Source organism: Cebus imitator, unplaced genomic scaffold, assembly GCF_001604975.1.
Source record: "Cebus imitator isolate Cc_AM_T3 unplaced genomic scaffold, Cebus_imitator-1.0 Scaffold145, whole genome shotgun sequence".
NCBI classification, from domain to species: Eukaryota; Metazoa; Chordata; class Mammalia; order Primates; family Cebidae; genus Cebus; species Cebus imitator.
This window is the reverse complement of record NW_016107460.1, coordinates 5,656,236-5,670,484: the sequence shown is the minus strand read 5'-3', so window position 1 is coordinate 5,670,484 and position 14,249 is coordinate 5,656,236. Positions and strand designations below refer to the sequence as shown.

Below are 14,249 nucleotides of genomic sequence, written 5' to 3'. Positions count from 1 at the left end.
ACACACACACACACACACACACACACACACGGCCCCTCTTCTCCAAGCCTTACCTGGGGACACAAAGCCACAGGCACAAACATACAGGTACCCATTGCAACACACGCACGCAGACACACATGAGCACCTACCCACCCAAATTACACAATCACACCTGCGCATAGCAATCTATACACACACACACACACACACACACACACACCACAACACACATGCAGACCCGGGCACACACATACCAGCCTGTACATACACCCACAGCAACACACATAAACATCTGCACATATCCTCACTTGCATACTGCATGCACACCCACACCTAGACACACACCCACCCGCCACGTGCACACCAATGTACACACTGGTGTTTCAGACTCACACACATTGCTGTCACACACACCCCAATCACACTGCCTGGAGCCCACGGCCAGATCTCTGTGCCAGCAGAGCTTGGGGACACCTGGACTCTTCCTCCCTGCTCGCTGTGCCCTGTCCATGGCTTAGTCTCCTGTGTGGCACAGGTGCCCGAGGCCCCAGCTGTCTGCCTCCCTGGGAGGAGCAGTGGCCTCGCATGGAGCAGCTGTGCCCAGCCTTCCACCTTCGCAATTAGCAGCTGGTGCCTGCCTGGCCCTGGGGACCTGGAAAGTCTGGAAGTGAGGCCAGGTCCCCGGGGCTCAGGCTGCAGGGGCCAACCGCAAGCTGCAGGCCTTGCCCTCCCCTCTGCCAGGCCAGCTGCCTACTGTGTGAAGGGGGCTGCAAGAGGCCTCAAGCCCAGTTTGCTGCCGGTCCTGGCCCCAGAGCTCAGACCCACACCGAGAAGAGCCCCTGGGGCCGCCAAAAATCCCCGTCTGCCACTGCTGTCAAATGAGCAAATTCCCAGGTGAGGGCAGAGGTAGCTTCAAACCCAAGCCCAGGGGCACTTGGGTTCGAAGATGACTTCCAGGGGTGCACTGGGCTCCTGGCGGCTGGGGCAGGGAAGGACAGCTCGGAAACCCTGAGCCTGGACCGAGCCACCAGCCCCAAAGCTAAGGAGCATCAGAGAGCCCCGAGTGCAAGGCAGAAGCACCAGCAACCCCATCGGCCCGGACCCGGCCTCCTCTCTCTGGCTTCAGGTCCCCACCCAGCCGGTGGGCACAGGCTGTGGGGGCCCAAATCTCCCTGGTCCATGCCCGGGACCTGCCTCTAGCCCCTCAGTGCCTCCCTTCCTCCCTCTGCTCACCCTACCTGGCAGCAGACACAGGGCCAGGGAGACAGGCAGAAGGATGACCCTCTGAACCCCCCACCAAGGCAAAACCCCCTGCAAAGTCCCTGGAGAGATCCGTGAAGGGCGCGTCACACCTACCGTGGCCAGGTGCCTCGCAGGGTCACTGACGTACAGCATGGTAGGCGCCGGGGGGTCTGTGCACGGCGGGGAGCTGCTGTCCCGCAGGACGAGGCATGGGTCTGGGCGGCCCGAGGGGAAGGGTCAGGGTCGTGGCCGCCTGGCAGCGTGGACCGAGGGGCAGAGGCCGGGCGGCTAGGGAGGCGGGAGCCGAGGGTGCCCGGGCACATGCGGGCGGTTTGCTGGCATTCTCGCTTTTCCCATCTCCCCGAGTTCTGTCAACTGGCTGCATCCAACAACAGAACCCGCGGCCCACCCCTTTATTCCTCATGAGTATTCATCCAGGCCCAGGGCAGGCCTCAGCTTGCCCGGTGATGTGTTGGACCGCACCACGGAGGCTGCGCGGGGAGGGCGGGGACGTCGGTCAGCGCCGGCTCCCTAATTAAACCCACCAGGGCTCCTTTGGAGATGCTGCCTGTCTGGGGAAGGCTCTGGGGGCCCCCAGGCCTCGTCCCACAAGGCAGACTCCGTTCCCAAGCACGAGGGCTGAGCCCCGGCCCTGGAGATCGTGGTAGGCAAGGCTGGGCCACCCCAAGGGGGAGAGATGCCGTCGCCTCCCTTGGCAACCCTGGTGGGGCGCGTCTTCCCCTTGTGCAGGGAGCTCAGTGGTCAGCTGGGACCACCTCAAGGGCTGCATGGAGAGGAGGGGCTCACGCCAGGCTGCAACCCCGGACCCCTGAGGAGACAGGAGCGGGAGTGAGCAGCGCTTGTGGGGCCAGCTTCCCACCGCCTGCCCAAAGCAGGGGTGAGTCCAAGCATCCAGGGCTGTGTGTCTGGAGCCCACCCTGGCACTGGCCAAGTCTCTGGGAAACACGGACAAGCCCCTGCTGCCAAAGAAGAGCCTGGCGGTGGTGCCCACTGCCTCGGTGGACAGCCTTGGCACAGCCAGTCAGGGCTCTGCAGTGATGCCCGCACCTGCCTACTGGGGCCTTTGAGGCCACTCCCAGTGGGCTGTCTGAATTTTCATTCTGTTTCAGCTGTCTTTGGTACAAAGTTGCCACTGGCAGAGGGGCCTGGGTCCCACTGGAAGCAGGCAAGGCATCCATGCCCAGGCAAACCTGGGGACCGGGGCCTGGGGACCCGCCCTCCCAGACCCGGGCCCGCCGTTCCAGTCCCCAGGGCACCGTGGTTCCCACACCACGAGGGCTGAGAAATCCACGGGGAGCCGAGAAATCCACACGGAGTCCCTTTCCTTCCACCTTTTCCTGCCAAATCCCAAACCACCTGCCTCTTTTCTCTAGTCTCCATCTCCCCAGCTTCCTCCTTCCTTGCTGTGCTCCCCGAAAGCGGGCAGGGGCCTCCATCACCCACCACCCCCACCCCCACCCCCGGGAGAGCAGGCAGAGCTGGGTGAGGGCAGGGGAGGCTTGGACTGCAGCCGCCTGAGGAGCCCCGAGGACCCACCCTGCCCCACCAGCAGGCCCGGCTGAGGACGAAAGGACGGCTCTGGGTGCTGTGCCCCAAGGGGCGGGGCCTGGGCTGGGGAGGCAGCAGGCGAGGACGGACGCCCATCTCTTCCTACAGCCGAGGATCTCAGTCCCCAGCAGGCAGGGCGGCGGCACTCTGGAGGAGACGGTTGAGAAAAAGACAGTTTTGTTTGCTAGACCAGGTTCAGGAAGGGCGTCTCTTGGGACCCCCCTGCAGCGGGTCCCCAGACTGGAGGCTCTGGAGTAAGCAGCAGTCTCCTTGACGGGGAGAGGGGGACCCAGGGTGAGCCCCAGGCACACTCCTGCTGGGATGGGAGATGACTTGGGGGCGGGGGTGCCCTCTGCTTCTGAGCCTGGGACCCCTCTTGGGTTGGTGGCGGGCTCCCCAGGGATGGAGGGACACTCAGAGCCAGGCGGAGGTGGGACCTGGGTTCCACTCCCCACCCCCGACGGCGCATTCCCCAACCTCTGCCTGCTGCATCCTCCCTTGCCAAAGGGAATGATGGATTGAAAAAGACTCGGGCAAGTCCCCGTGCACAGGGCCAGCCTGTTGGTTTTATAAATAGCCAAAAGGAGCACGCCAAGGGGAAGGACGTGAGGAGGGATGACAGCCAGGCTGCCTTCGGCACGAGCCCCACCCATGCCCAGGGCACTGTGCCCAAGAACCCGCGTCCCTCCACCCCTCGTCTGGGCCAGGCTGCAACTCAAAAGCATCAAAAACCACCTGCCTCTGCCCCAGAGCAGCGCTCAGCTTTATGCAAATGTCCCCAAGGCCTGGCTTTGCAGAGGACAGGGACGGGGACCTGGGGCCACACCCCCTTGGCTTGGCCCTCAGTGCCTCCTCCAGTTTCCCTCCCAGCTGGGTCCTCTGCACCTGCCATTCTGCTTCTGACTCCCTGGGGACTCCACCCCACTGAGTGTTTCCTCGGGACCTGGGCCGCAGGACAGGCGGGAGCGCTGCTGCCACAGGCCACGCTACTCTCCAGGCACTACATCCGCGGGAGGAGTATTTGCCAGAATGGAAAGGGGACTTCGTTTCCTGGTGCCTTCGGTGTCAGTTCAAGGCCAAACTCATAACACAGGGTCGCAGCTGTCATCCCACCCCAAGGAGGAGGCCGCAGAGGCTGCAAGGCGCTGAGACCCAGGTGCCGGGTGGGGTTCAGGTCTGCACAGCCCTGAAGGACCTCGTCATGGAAGCCCACCAAAGGAAAGGCTGGGGGGGCTCTTTAGGAGGGGGTAATGAGTGGGCTGGGGTCTCAGAGTTGACTATGGCAAGCTGAGCCCCCTCCCTGCTCCCATGCCCCACCCCGCCCTTCCTCCAGCTGCAGAGCCCCCTTGGGAGGGAGGGGCACCCCTCCCCCTCTGCCCGCCTGCCCTTACCTGGGGTACACACACACACACACACACACACACACACACACAGAGGACCTGTGCCCTTCCTTCTTCTGCACCTGGGGAGAATGCCCCTCCCTCAAATTAGCAAGTCTATCCTGAGTGACCTCAGGGGTCTTAAGTCCCAAGTGTCTGAAGGTTCTGACTGGGGGTGTCTGTGCTGCTGCTGGGTTCTTGGGCCCCCAGGGAAGATCAGCCTGCCTTCTGTCCCGCCAGCCAGCCCTAGTCCCTGCCCCGTAGCCCACCTGCCCACAACAGCTGTCGCCACAGAAAGGCGCCAGGAGAGGCGGGAAGGGACTCAGGGGAGGGGGCCGGGCCTGAGGAGGCTCTAAAGAGGGAGGGGGGAGGGGTGCGGAGGGAGGGGGAGGGGTGCAGAGGGAGGGAGGGGTGCGGAGGGAGGGAGGGATGCGGAGGGAGGGAGGAGGCACCTGCCTCTCTCCTCTTTGCTCCCGTCCTTGCTTCCCTCCCATGTCCCCCCTCCATGTGGAGCATTCTGAGAGCCAGTGGGCGGCCTTGGGTGTCACTGCCCTGCCCTGGCTTTGTATGAGGGGACGCTGGGGCTCAGAGGGGTGGGGATTCACCCCCAGCTGAGGCCCAGCACTGCAGAGACTCCTCACGTGGGTCCCAGCGACGATTAGGACCCCTGCCCCCACAGCCACGCCCCCACTGCCTCCTCGAACCCACGAGCCTCCCAGGGAGGTTTATCCTCTGCAGCTCCTCCCAGGCTGTCTGGGGGTGGCCAGGGAGACCCCACCCACGTGGCACCGAGAGCCACATCAAGCCTTCTTCATTCAGGACAGCAGCCGGGGCCCCGAGAGGGCAGGGGCTGGGCCAGTTTTCACTGTGGCTCCTCAGCCCACCCTCCCCAGCCCACGGGCAGGCTGGGGCCACAGGCTTCCCCCTGCTCTCCTCTTGTAGGACGGGGACCTATTTTAGGGTGAGGTCCCTGTGAGCCACATAGGGTCTTCGGGGACAGCCAGAGCCCCAGCCAAGGAGCGACTCAGGCAGGACCCGTGCCGGGCCGGTGGCCCTGTCCTAGCCCCTGCTAGCTGTGATGTTCTCGTCTCCGAAGGAGCAGCTCTCTTAAATACAGGGTCTCCTCCCTGCCCTCGCCCTCACACCTAGCATTTGTCACACGCTCCTGATGGGACCAGCACCACCAGACAGCCTCAAGTCAGTGGGTGACTTGGATGCTCTCAGTAGCCCAATTTTATGGCCAGGAATTGGAGGCCCGGAGACTCCATAATCTGTAAGTGTTGCCCAGCTAGCAGGGAAGCGGTGGGTCCTGACCCAGCAAATCGGGCCTCGGAGCCCCAGCCACAGCCACCTCTACCTGCTGGACTTTCTGGGCCATCAAAGCCAGATGGCCACAGTGACCACAGGTTCGCTTCCTGTTGTGGCCACACAGAGTTCATGGTCTCACCGATAAGTCTGTGGCCTGGGGCTCCTCCAAGGCCCACTGAGGGTTCCACTGCTCCTGTCTACACCCTGCCTTCCTGAACCATGTCCCCGAGACGCAGAAGCACGCCCCACTGCAGAGGGCCGGTGTCCCGAGCTCAAACACTGTGCCGCCTGCCTGAGGCCCTATTGCTGGACGAGCCCCAGACCCACCCTTGAGGATGGGAGCAGCCAGATGCCACCAGCACCCAGGGACAGGTGGCCAGAGGGAGCCTCCAGGGGCAGGTGGGGGCAGGGGCATGTGCAGCCTCTTCCACAAGCAGGACTCTGCCTGAGCCACCAACTCAGGTCTGTCGAGATCCCTGCAAACATCCGGCACCAGATCACCTGTCTGACCTGAGACCCGGCCTGTGCGGTGATTCCTGTTCAAGCTCGCCAGCCTCGTGGTGGGGCTAGAACGGGGCCCCTGAGCTGCAGGTGGTAGTTTCCCAGGGGTCACTCAGAGCGCCCCATGCCTGCGTCCTCACTGAGCCGGGTCCAGGTCCCCAGCCCCAGCCGCATAGTGTCTTCCCTGAGCTCCCAGGCTGGACTTTAAAACAATGCCCCCGGTTCAGCTCCAGTCCCGCTCTGGGACCCCCGGGCTCGGTGGGCAATTCTCAAGGCAGCGAATCCCTGGGCCCCATGCCAAGCTGCCCAAGCCGGCTAGTCGGTGCTTCTCTGAGTCTCTGTCTGCACCTGGCGCTCCCACGGGGATCAGAGGTAGGGGACCACATGCCCTTGGCCCAGCAGCGCTGTCACGAGGGGGCTGGGCCCTGGGATCAGAATGAGGTTTGGCACTTTCCACGAAGGCCCGTTGGCCAGGTGGGCCAGCCTCCCTTCTGGGAAATCCCCACCTCCCTGAGCCGAGCTGTGCACCCAGGAATTTCTTACATGGCTTTGGGAGGACGTTGACCCCCAACAGGCATTTTTCCCCTCACCTTTAGAAGTGCCCCTCCTGAGTACATCTGTACTGCTTTTGCATCAGTAGTTTCAATGACCTGGGGCCACCACAGCCTGACAGAAGGTGACCGAAAGCAAATAATTCAAGCACCGTGCCACTGCCTGTCAGATTCGGCCACTTTGCTGTTGGCGGAGGTGTGAGGCCCACTGTCACCCTATGGCTGGGGAGTGGCATGGGGCTGGGGGGGCAAGTTCTAGGGGGGGCTCAGACCAGACCCCGATGTGAGGCTCAGGGAACCCTCTGGGGCTGGGGGGCCAAGTGCGCCCCACCCGCAGGAATGCAGAACTGCTCCTTCCGCCTCCCCGAGCCCAGGTCCTCCTCCAGATGCAGGGTCTGTGTGCTCTCAGGGGCCCTCTGTCCTCTGCAGGGGACAAGGCGCTGAGCACCTTGGGGTCGGGAGGTGGCTTCTGCATCTCAGGAGACAGATAGTCTCACAGGTCTTCCTCCCTCCCTCCCTGGGGTCCAGCGGCCAGTTCCTGCCCCTCCCCAAAGTGGAGGACATGGAGGTCCAGAGTGGGACCTGGAGGGGGCGGGGTCAGGACCCTTGTCCCCCAGGAGCAGCCGGCAGAATTGTTCCAAAGGGAGGGAGGGGAGAGGTCGCTCTCTCACTTTCTCACACTACCCAGGCCCGTCCCCAGCCCACCCTTTCCCAGCATCTGCCTCAGTTTCCTCACCCATAACATGGCACTAGAACACGTTCGGAATGCTGGTGAGTGTTTCACTGGGACCTGAGCAGGGGTGGGTGGGCAGGGGTGGGCGGTCCAACCCTCAGATCCAGGCCGAGGGGCTCCTCGGAGGAATGGGTGCTGCTGTCTTCCAGAAACCCCCTGCCCTGGGGCCGCAGCTGCCCAAGGATGTACCTTCTTTGCCTCCATACGGGTCTGCGACAGCCCAGCTTCTGCAATGGACCCTCTGCCTCCCCCACCCCGCTTCACTCGGCTCGTCTGACTGGAGCCTCACGGCCCCCACTCCCTCCAGTGTCCAGGGTGGCTGGGCCGCCCACCCCCGTGCCTCGGACAGGTGTGCACCCCAGCTCCTGGAACAGGGACTTGAGGGAGGAGGAGGGCCAGGCTGGGAGCCCTCGCGTCCCTCAGAGGCCCAGCACTGCCCCCTCCCTTGCAGGCCCTGACTGGATCTGGGCATAAGTGAGGGAGGCGGGACCTGCCCCTCGCACTGCCCCCCCACCCCGTGCGCTGTGTTTTGGGTGCCTGTCCCCGCAGTTTGGGCTGTTTTTCCTGCAGTGCACGTAGCAAGTTCCCCACCTAGGAATCCCTGGGCCCGGGGCAGCCAGCCTGTGGGCGGGACCAAGCGCAGGGAAGGCAGGCCGTGCTGGGCCTCCCGGGGCGGGTCGGGTCCTTGCCCTCTCCTCTCTGGTGCTGCCCACCTGCCACCCACCTCCTGGCACAGTCGGGGCCTGGCTATGGGCGGCGGGAGAAACAGGCAGGGATGAGGCCCCCACCAGCTCCCACAGCCTGGCCTTTTCCCTAAAAGGAGCAGCCCACATGGCAGGGCCTGAGACTCCCAGGAATGATGGAGCCTGCCACGATGGGGTGTCACGGCCCCACTGGCCCTGCCTGCGCCCCTCCAGTCCTGTTCTCCTGGAAACAGCACCCCCATCTTCCTTTGGGGGTCCCTGTGGGGGGCCTGCCCCACTCCATTCCATCGTCACCCTATTCTGGGCATGGTGGGCCCAGGCCACTCAGAGGCACAAGGGTGGGTCAGAGATGAGCCCATGACCACATTCAGATCAACGAGAGGCAGGGCTGCTGGGCTGCGGGAAAAGAGGGGTGCCCTCTCCACTGGGACAGGGCATACAGGCAGAGCCTGGTACTCTTCACCACAAGAGGAGAGGCTGACCAAAAACAAAGCCACTGCAGGGGACAGCAGGCAGCCGTGAAGCACCTGGACCCAGCCATGCCTGAAGCCCTTTCTACACCTGGATCCAGCCATGCCTGAAGCCCTTTCTATACTTGGATCCAGCCATGCCTGAATCCATTTGTATCTCTGGATTGACAGTTACATTTTCTCCTTTGCAATTTGAAGTGTGCTGAGAAACCCACAGGGGAAGCTATACAGCCAAGAGGCTATCTCCTGCTTCTGCCAGGCTCCCAAGACAGGACAGGCCACACTGACTGCCCTCACTCCAGTCCTCTGCAGAGGGCAGCCCCCACTCACCATGACAGATGTGGTCATGCCCTCCAGGTGGAAGACGTCCATGCTGGAATCTGTGCCACCCACCGCCTCATTAGTCCCCCGGCTTGACTGGGGAAGGTCGAAGTAGGTGCTGTCTGGTTCCCTGGGGCAAGGAGAGGAAAACAGAAGCTGTCAGCCCCCAGTCTTGGCGTCACCCCCACACCTCCCAGGAGCTGAAGGCCAGCCCGAGACTCCTGGTGAGGCCTATGTCTTCTGCCCCTCCCAGGCCCTCTCACCCCTTCTCCGTCCTCCACCGCCCCTCCAGGGCTGCTGTCCTTGCCAGAGACACAGAATCAGTCACGGGCCCCGTTTTCCTGGGCCTCTGCTGGCCATGGCCCCTCTCCAGAGACGGCCAGGGAAAAGAGTCTGAATTTTGGTTCTGCCTCCCCAGGGAATGCCTAGGGCAGCAGTCCCCCTTCCCTACCCCTCTGACCCAGCCCTGTCCCCAGGCTGATGAGGGTGGCCAAGGCTAGCCCAAGACCAGTGTGGGGCCACCTCTCCTGCTCTGGTCCAGTTAGGCCAGTAAGGGTGGCCGAGGTTAGCCCAGAATCTCATCGAGGGTGGCCAAGGTTATTCCAGAGTCCCAGTGAGGGTGTCTGAGGCTGGCCCACAGTCCTCCCGGGGCCACCCCCCCTGCTCTGGTCCGTTATCCCAGTGAGGGTGGCTGAGCCCAGAGTGCCTCCCAGGGAGCCCCCAGCTCTGGCCAGCCGAGCGCACTCACAGAGAGCTCCAGAGGTGCTCGAACGTGGTGCCCCCATCGGGGGAGGTGGTGGTGGACTGGGCCATCTTCCTCTCGCTGGCCTCCGAGGGCAGCTCACTCTGCAGGGAGGAAAGAATGACACCTGAGCGCCCTGGGAATTTGTGCTCTGCCTTTCTGTGACGGCCTGGGGGAAGGCAGGCAAAATCCCAGCTCCCTTCACAGCGGCACCAGTCCTGGGAGCTGAACGGTGCACACAGCCCAGATGCCCATCAGCAGATGCCTAGGGCATCCCTTGAGCACTGGCAGGTGCCCCCTCACCTTCCCTGTGCCCTCTCCACTCTCATTTTGTCCACCCTGCCCCCACGGCTGGAAACCGAGGGCCAGGTGGGCAGCTCTGCCTTGGAGGTGGCTGGCCTGGATCAGGCCCATCCGCGGGGGCTTCTCAGAACTGCTGCCTTGGAATAGGGGATGACAGCAGCACCCGCTCCTGGAGCTGCCATGGGGGCCTTGGGGAGAGCAATCTTTGAGATGCCTGGGCCAGGATGAGTGCGTGAGGCCGGTGGTCGCTGTCACGATCCACTGTGTCTAGGTTTGGCCCGGGGGACGCAGCCAGGTTTGGGGTCTCCCTCATGCCCGCAGGTGGCTCAGGTCCTGATCACCCCATCTTGGGAATAGCGTGTGTGTGAGGGATGCCCTGGAGGCTTCGGCCGAGCCCTGGGCTACAGCCTCACTGTGCTGATTGCTGTGGGGCACAGACATCTTCCCACCTTCTGAGCTCTCCCTGGACTCCAGCCCCACAAGGAAGCCTGGCAAGGCTGGGAAGCTGAAGCTGCCCTGTCCTGGAGCTGGCCACTGCCTGGGTGGTCCCACTTTGAGAAGGAGATACCTGGGGACTGCGGAGCCCTGACCCCAGAGTCCATCCACTGGTCTTTGTCTCCACCATTGCTCCCCTGAGAGCCCCTGTGCCCAGCTCCCAGTGGCCCTGGGCACCCATGAGGAGGTGCCAGTGTCCAGGCGGGGCACAGCTGGGGTCCCTGGTTCTATGCTGAGGGGGAGGGGACAGGAAAACCGGAGCCCACCCTGCCCATAGCCCCCCGCCCTGGCTGAGGTGACCTCTCCCCTGGGCCAGCCTCCCAGGTCCTTGGCAAGGTGCCATGGGACTGGCTTGGCCACCGCCCTGCAGTGCCCAGGCAGGCAGGCCCGGACCTGCCCACGGCCGGCGGGGTGTAGGGCACGGCCTGCAACCTGTGGCTTTTGTCCTTCCCCAGGCAGGTGGCAGCTGATGGAAGTCTGTGGCACGCTCCCGGGCCACCACATGCTGGGCGATGGAGAAGTGGCACGGGCCAGGCTGGGGGGTGGTCAGTGAGCCTGAGTGGCCTGGGACAAACAGCTTAGAGAGCACTGACCACAAGCTAGCTCTCCTAGGAGGGCGTGACCACCACTTTACTGCTTTTCAGGAGCCGCAGGCTCAGAGGCGTTAAGTGACTGGCCTGAGGTCACACAGCTGTTAAGTGCAGGTGAGGAAGGTCCCAGGGGCCCTTCAGAATCGGGAGTTAATTCAGGGGTCCCGCCTCACCCCGCCCCACTTCACTGTCAGGCAGCCAGGCATGAACTTGCAGGCCTCAGACCCTGGGCTGGGCTGCCTGAAACCCCAGGGGAGCTGAGGGTGTGCCAGAGAGCAGCATCCCGTTCATTTATAGCGGGAGGGCTGACCGGAAGTGGAACTGCAGGCCCAGCTGAGGCTGGCACTCGGCCTCGACGGTGGGCAGAACCCGCCCTTGCCTGTGCCCCACGGCCCAAGAGGTAGCCTCTTGGTGCAGGTGTGTGGGCCGAGGCCGGATGGCACAAGTGAGGGGCCCCGGGCAGGTTTCCTGAAAGGCGGGGGGACTGGAGGGGCCAGACTGGGAGGGAAGAAGCTCCCTCCGATCCAAGAGGACAAGCCCTGGAAAGTTTTGCCGCCGGAGGCCACTGGGTTGAGGCCCCTTCGTTCTGCAGCTGGGCCACTGAGCCCAGAGGTGAAAATGACTTGGCCGCAGCCACACAGCAGGTGGGTGGCAAAATCCCAGCTCCCTTCACAGCAGCGCCAGTCCTGGGAGCCGAACCGTGCACACAGCCCAGATGCCCACCAGCAGAGGGCCGGGCACTTGAGACATGGTTCCCACAAACAAGGAGACATTACGAAAAGGAAGGAAGCTGTGACGTGTTACCGCATGGGTGAGCCCTGAAACGTCATGCTCAGGACACATGACCTCATCTGCCAGCCTGTGAGCTGCTCCCCCACAAAGGCTAAGGTGGGACAGAGACAGAGAGAAACAGGGACGAAGAGAGACAGAGACAAAGAAAGACAGAGACATAGAGACAGGGAGAGAGACAGAGAGAGACAGGAAGAGAGACAGAGAGAGACAGGGAGAGAGACAGAGCGTGAGAGCCGTCGGCATCCCGCCGCACCCCCACTGGAGGTCTAGTGCTTCCGTGAACAGCTGTGGACGGGGCATGCCTCCAGGGGCTCACAGGAACTGGTCAGTGAAACGTTATTTGTGACCTTGTGCCTGGGACATGGACGTTGGCTATATTTTCAAGCGGGTACCATTTTAGCTCCCGCGGGTTCTGAGCCACGCCCTCTTCCCTCTAACCCTGAATGAAGAACAGCGACGCTTCTTGTCTGCGCACCCCTGCCTGCCGGAGCCCCGGCTTCCACACCCCCCGACCGGCATCCGCTGCGCACTGCGGGACACCAGCTTGGCTTCTCACCCCTGCCTGGGCACAGAACAGAGGCCAGTGAGTGTGGTCAGGGGGTCCCCGATCCCGCCCGCCAAGCCCTCCAGGCCCATGGCACAGGCCTCCGGTGCCACCACTAGGAGCACGTGGGGTGGGGAAGGGGCGTCCTCCGTGCCGGAAGTTGGGTCCCCAAATATTCCCCAGACCTGCCTGCCTGGGACTTGAGCAGCGGGCCTCCAGGAGCAGCCGTGTGTCCAGAAGGCCTGGGCAGACGCATCTTCCAGGCCGCTCCTCCCCACCGGGGGCTGGGGGGGCCCAGGATCTGCACCTTTACCAAGCCCCCAGGGAGTCATGAAGAGTCTGGAACAGGCCCCCGAGGAGGACGCTGTCATGAAGGCTGGCCTCGCCACTGCATGCCGCCCTGCTGCAGCCACCAGCCTCCCTGGAGCCGTCGGGTTCCACACCGGCAAAACCAGGACGGAAAAAGCACATGGAGGAACTGGAACCGGAAGCCACGGAATGCCTGATTTCCAACTTCTGGGCAAAACTCCGACGCTGGTGGCATCGGCCCCAGGGCCCCACGGGAACACTGATAAGACCCACAGAGCCCAGGCAGGAGGCCCAGGACCATGTGGCCACCCTCTGTCCCGAGTGGGTGGGATGGGGACAGGCCCTTCAGCCAGGGTTGCCAGGTCTGCGGTCAGGGGCGGGGATGAAGACCCATTTGCTGGGCTTGGGGAGGAGGGTGCGGCTGAGAGCCCCTCCCGCCACAGATGGCCTGCCTGCTGCCCCGCTCCCCGCTCCCCTGGTCCAGGGAGCCGAGCATGGTGACAAAAGACAGACGTAGCTTCCCACTGCGGGGGCAGCTTGCACCGTGTGTAATACGAGGGCAGCTGGGGGTGCCTGAGCAGGCTGCCCTCTCCCTCCTGGGCTGTGGCCGTGGGGAAGTGAGAGAAGAAGGGAGACAGATCTGAGATTGCCTGGGGGAATCCCAGAGCCTCATACTGAAAGCTTGAGGCCATCCCCATGGCCAAATCAATAATGCCCGGGACCCTGCGGGTGGAGGTGCCCCCTGGGTAGAGCAGTTCACAAGCAGTCAAGTGAAGTGGCTTGTATGAATCCCTTCTGGGGATGCCGGCCACCCCATGACGGCCCAGTGAGGGTGTGTACCACGTGCCACGTTCCCAGCCAGGAGACGCACACAGAGGGGAAAGGCAGCTCCCCACGGGTACGCAGCCGGTCAGGGCGGAGGTCGAACCCAGCAGCCTGGCTCTACCTTGATCTGGCCTGGAGCTGAGCAAGGGAGGCGAAGGCCCAGCTGCAACCCCCTCCCTAGTCCCCCACGTTCCCACCGCACAGCCCCACCCCGAACCCTACCTGGGAAGCCCCTGCCTGGGAAGCCCCTGCCTGCGTCTTTCGTCACAGGTACATCGAGGCCTAACCCACATCTAGACACCCAAGGGGCCCGCCCTGCCCTCTGCTGCCTGCCCAGGCCTTCTTGCTGTCATATGTGTGTTTGGGTCACACCAGGACACACGATTCCTGCCCGCTGCTTCTGCCCTGAAGCCCAGCAGTGCTGGGCACATGTTCCAGCTCCGTGTCCCGCTCTGCCCACACAGCCCACCTCTGCCGCTCTCCAGCTGTGTGACCCTGGACAGATGTCTTGCCCAGTCTGAGCCTCTGTTTCCTGGTTTGTAAAACGGGGATAACTGTGGCAGCTGCGTGCTAGAAGCACTGGGTGGAATGAAGTCACTCCGCATGTAAAAAGCAAAAGCACTCCTCTGTCCGGGCACATGGCGGATGCCCCACAAACAGTATCGAGTTGCAATTGACCAACGATTACTTAGTATCAGGTGGTAGCAGTGGAGGGAGAAGAATGAGGTGGGTCCCAAGGACAGGAACCGGGCTGAGGAACAGAGCTGCACACACGAGGGCAGAAAGGGGGGGCCTGGTGGCTGCTGGGTCCCTGGCTCCTTTGAGCACCTCTCCATCGCATGGTCAGTGTGCGGCTCATCCTGGTTTTTTTTTTTTTTTTTTTTTTTTT

The 14,249-nt window shown here is 63.2% G+C and overlaps 1 protein-coding gene across 2 annotated transcripts in view; it reads right to left on the bottom strand.

Moving 5' to 3' along the window:
- Positions 1–14,249, bottom strand: part of TP73 (tumor protein p73) — a 60,666-nt gene that overhangs the window by 42,177 nt on the left and 4,240 nt on the right. Inside the window, exons 2-3 of one of the 2 annotated variants that reach the window (XM_017542690.1) lie at positions 9,509–9,606; positions 8,770–8,890 (exon numbers count right to left, since the gene is read on the bottom strand). In XM_017542690.1, the coding sequence (XP_017398179.1) occupies positions 8,770–8,890; positions 9,509–9,573 (186 nt within the window). In that variant the 5' untranslated portion in view covers positions 9,574–9,606. Of the gene's footprint in view, positions 1–1,338; positions 1,597–8,769; positions 8,891–9,508; positions 9,607–14,249 lie in introns of those variants that run through there. The other variant, XM_037743537.1, reaches the window with a different exon arrangement.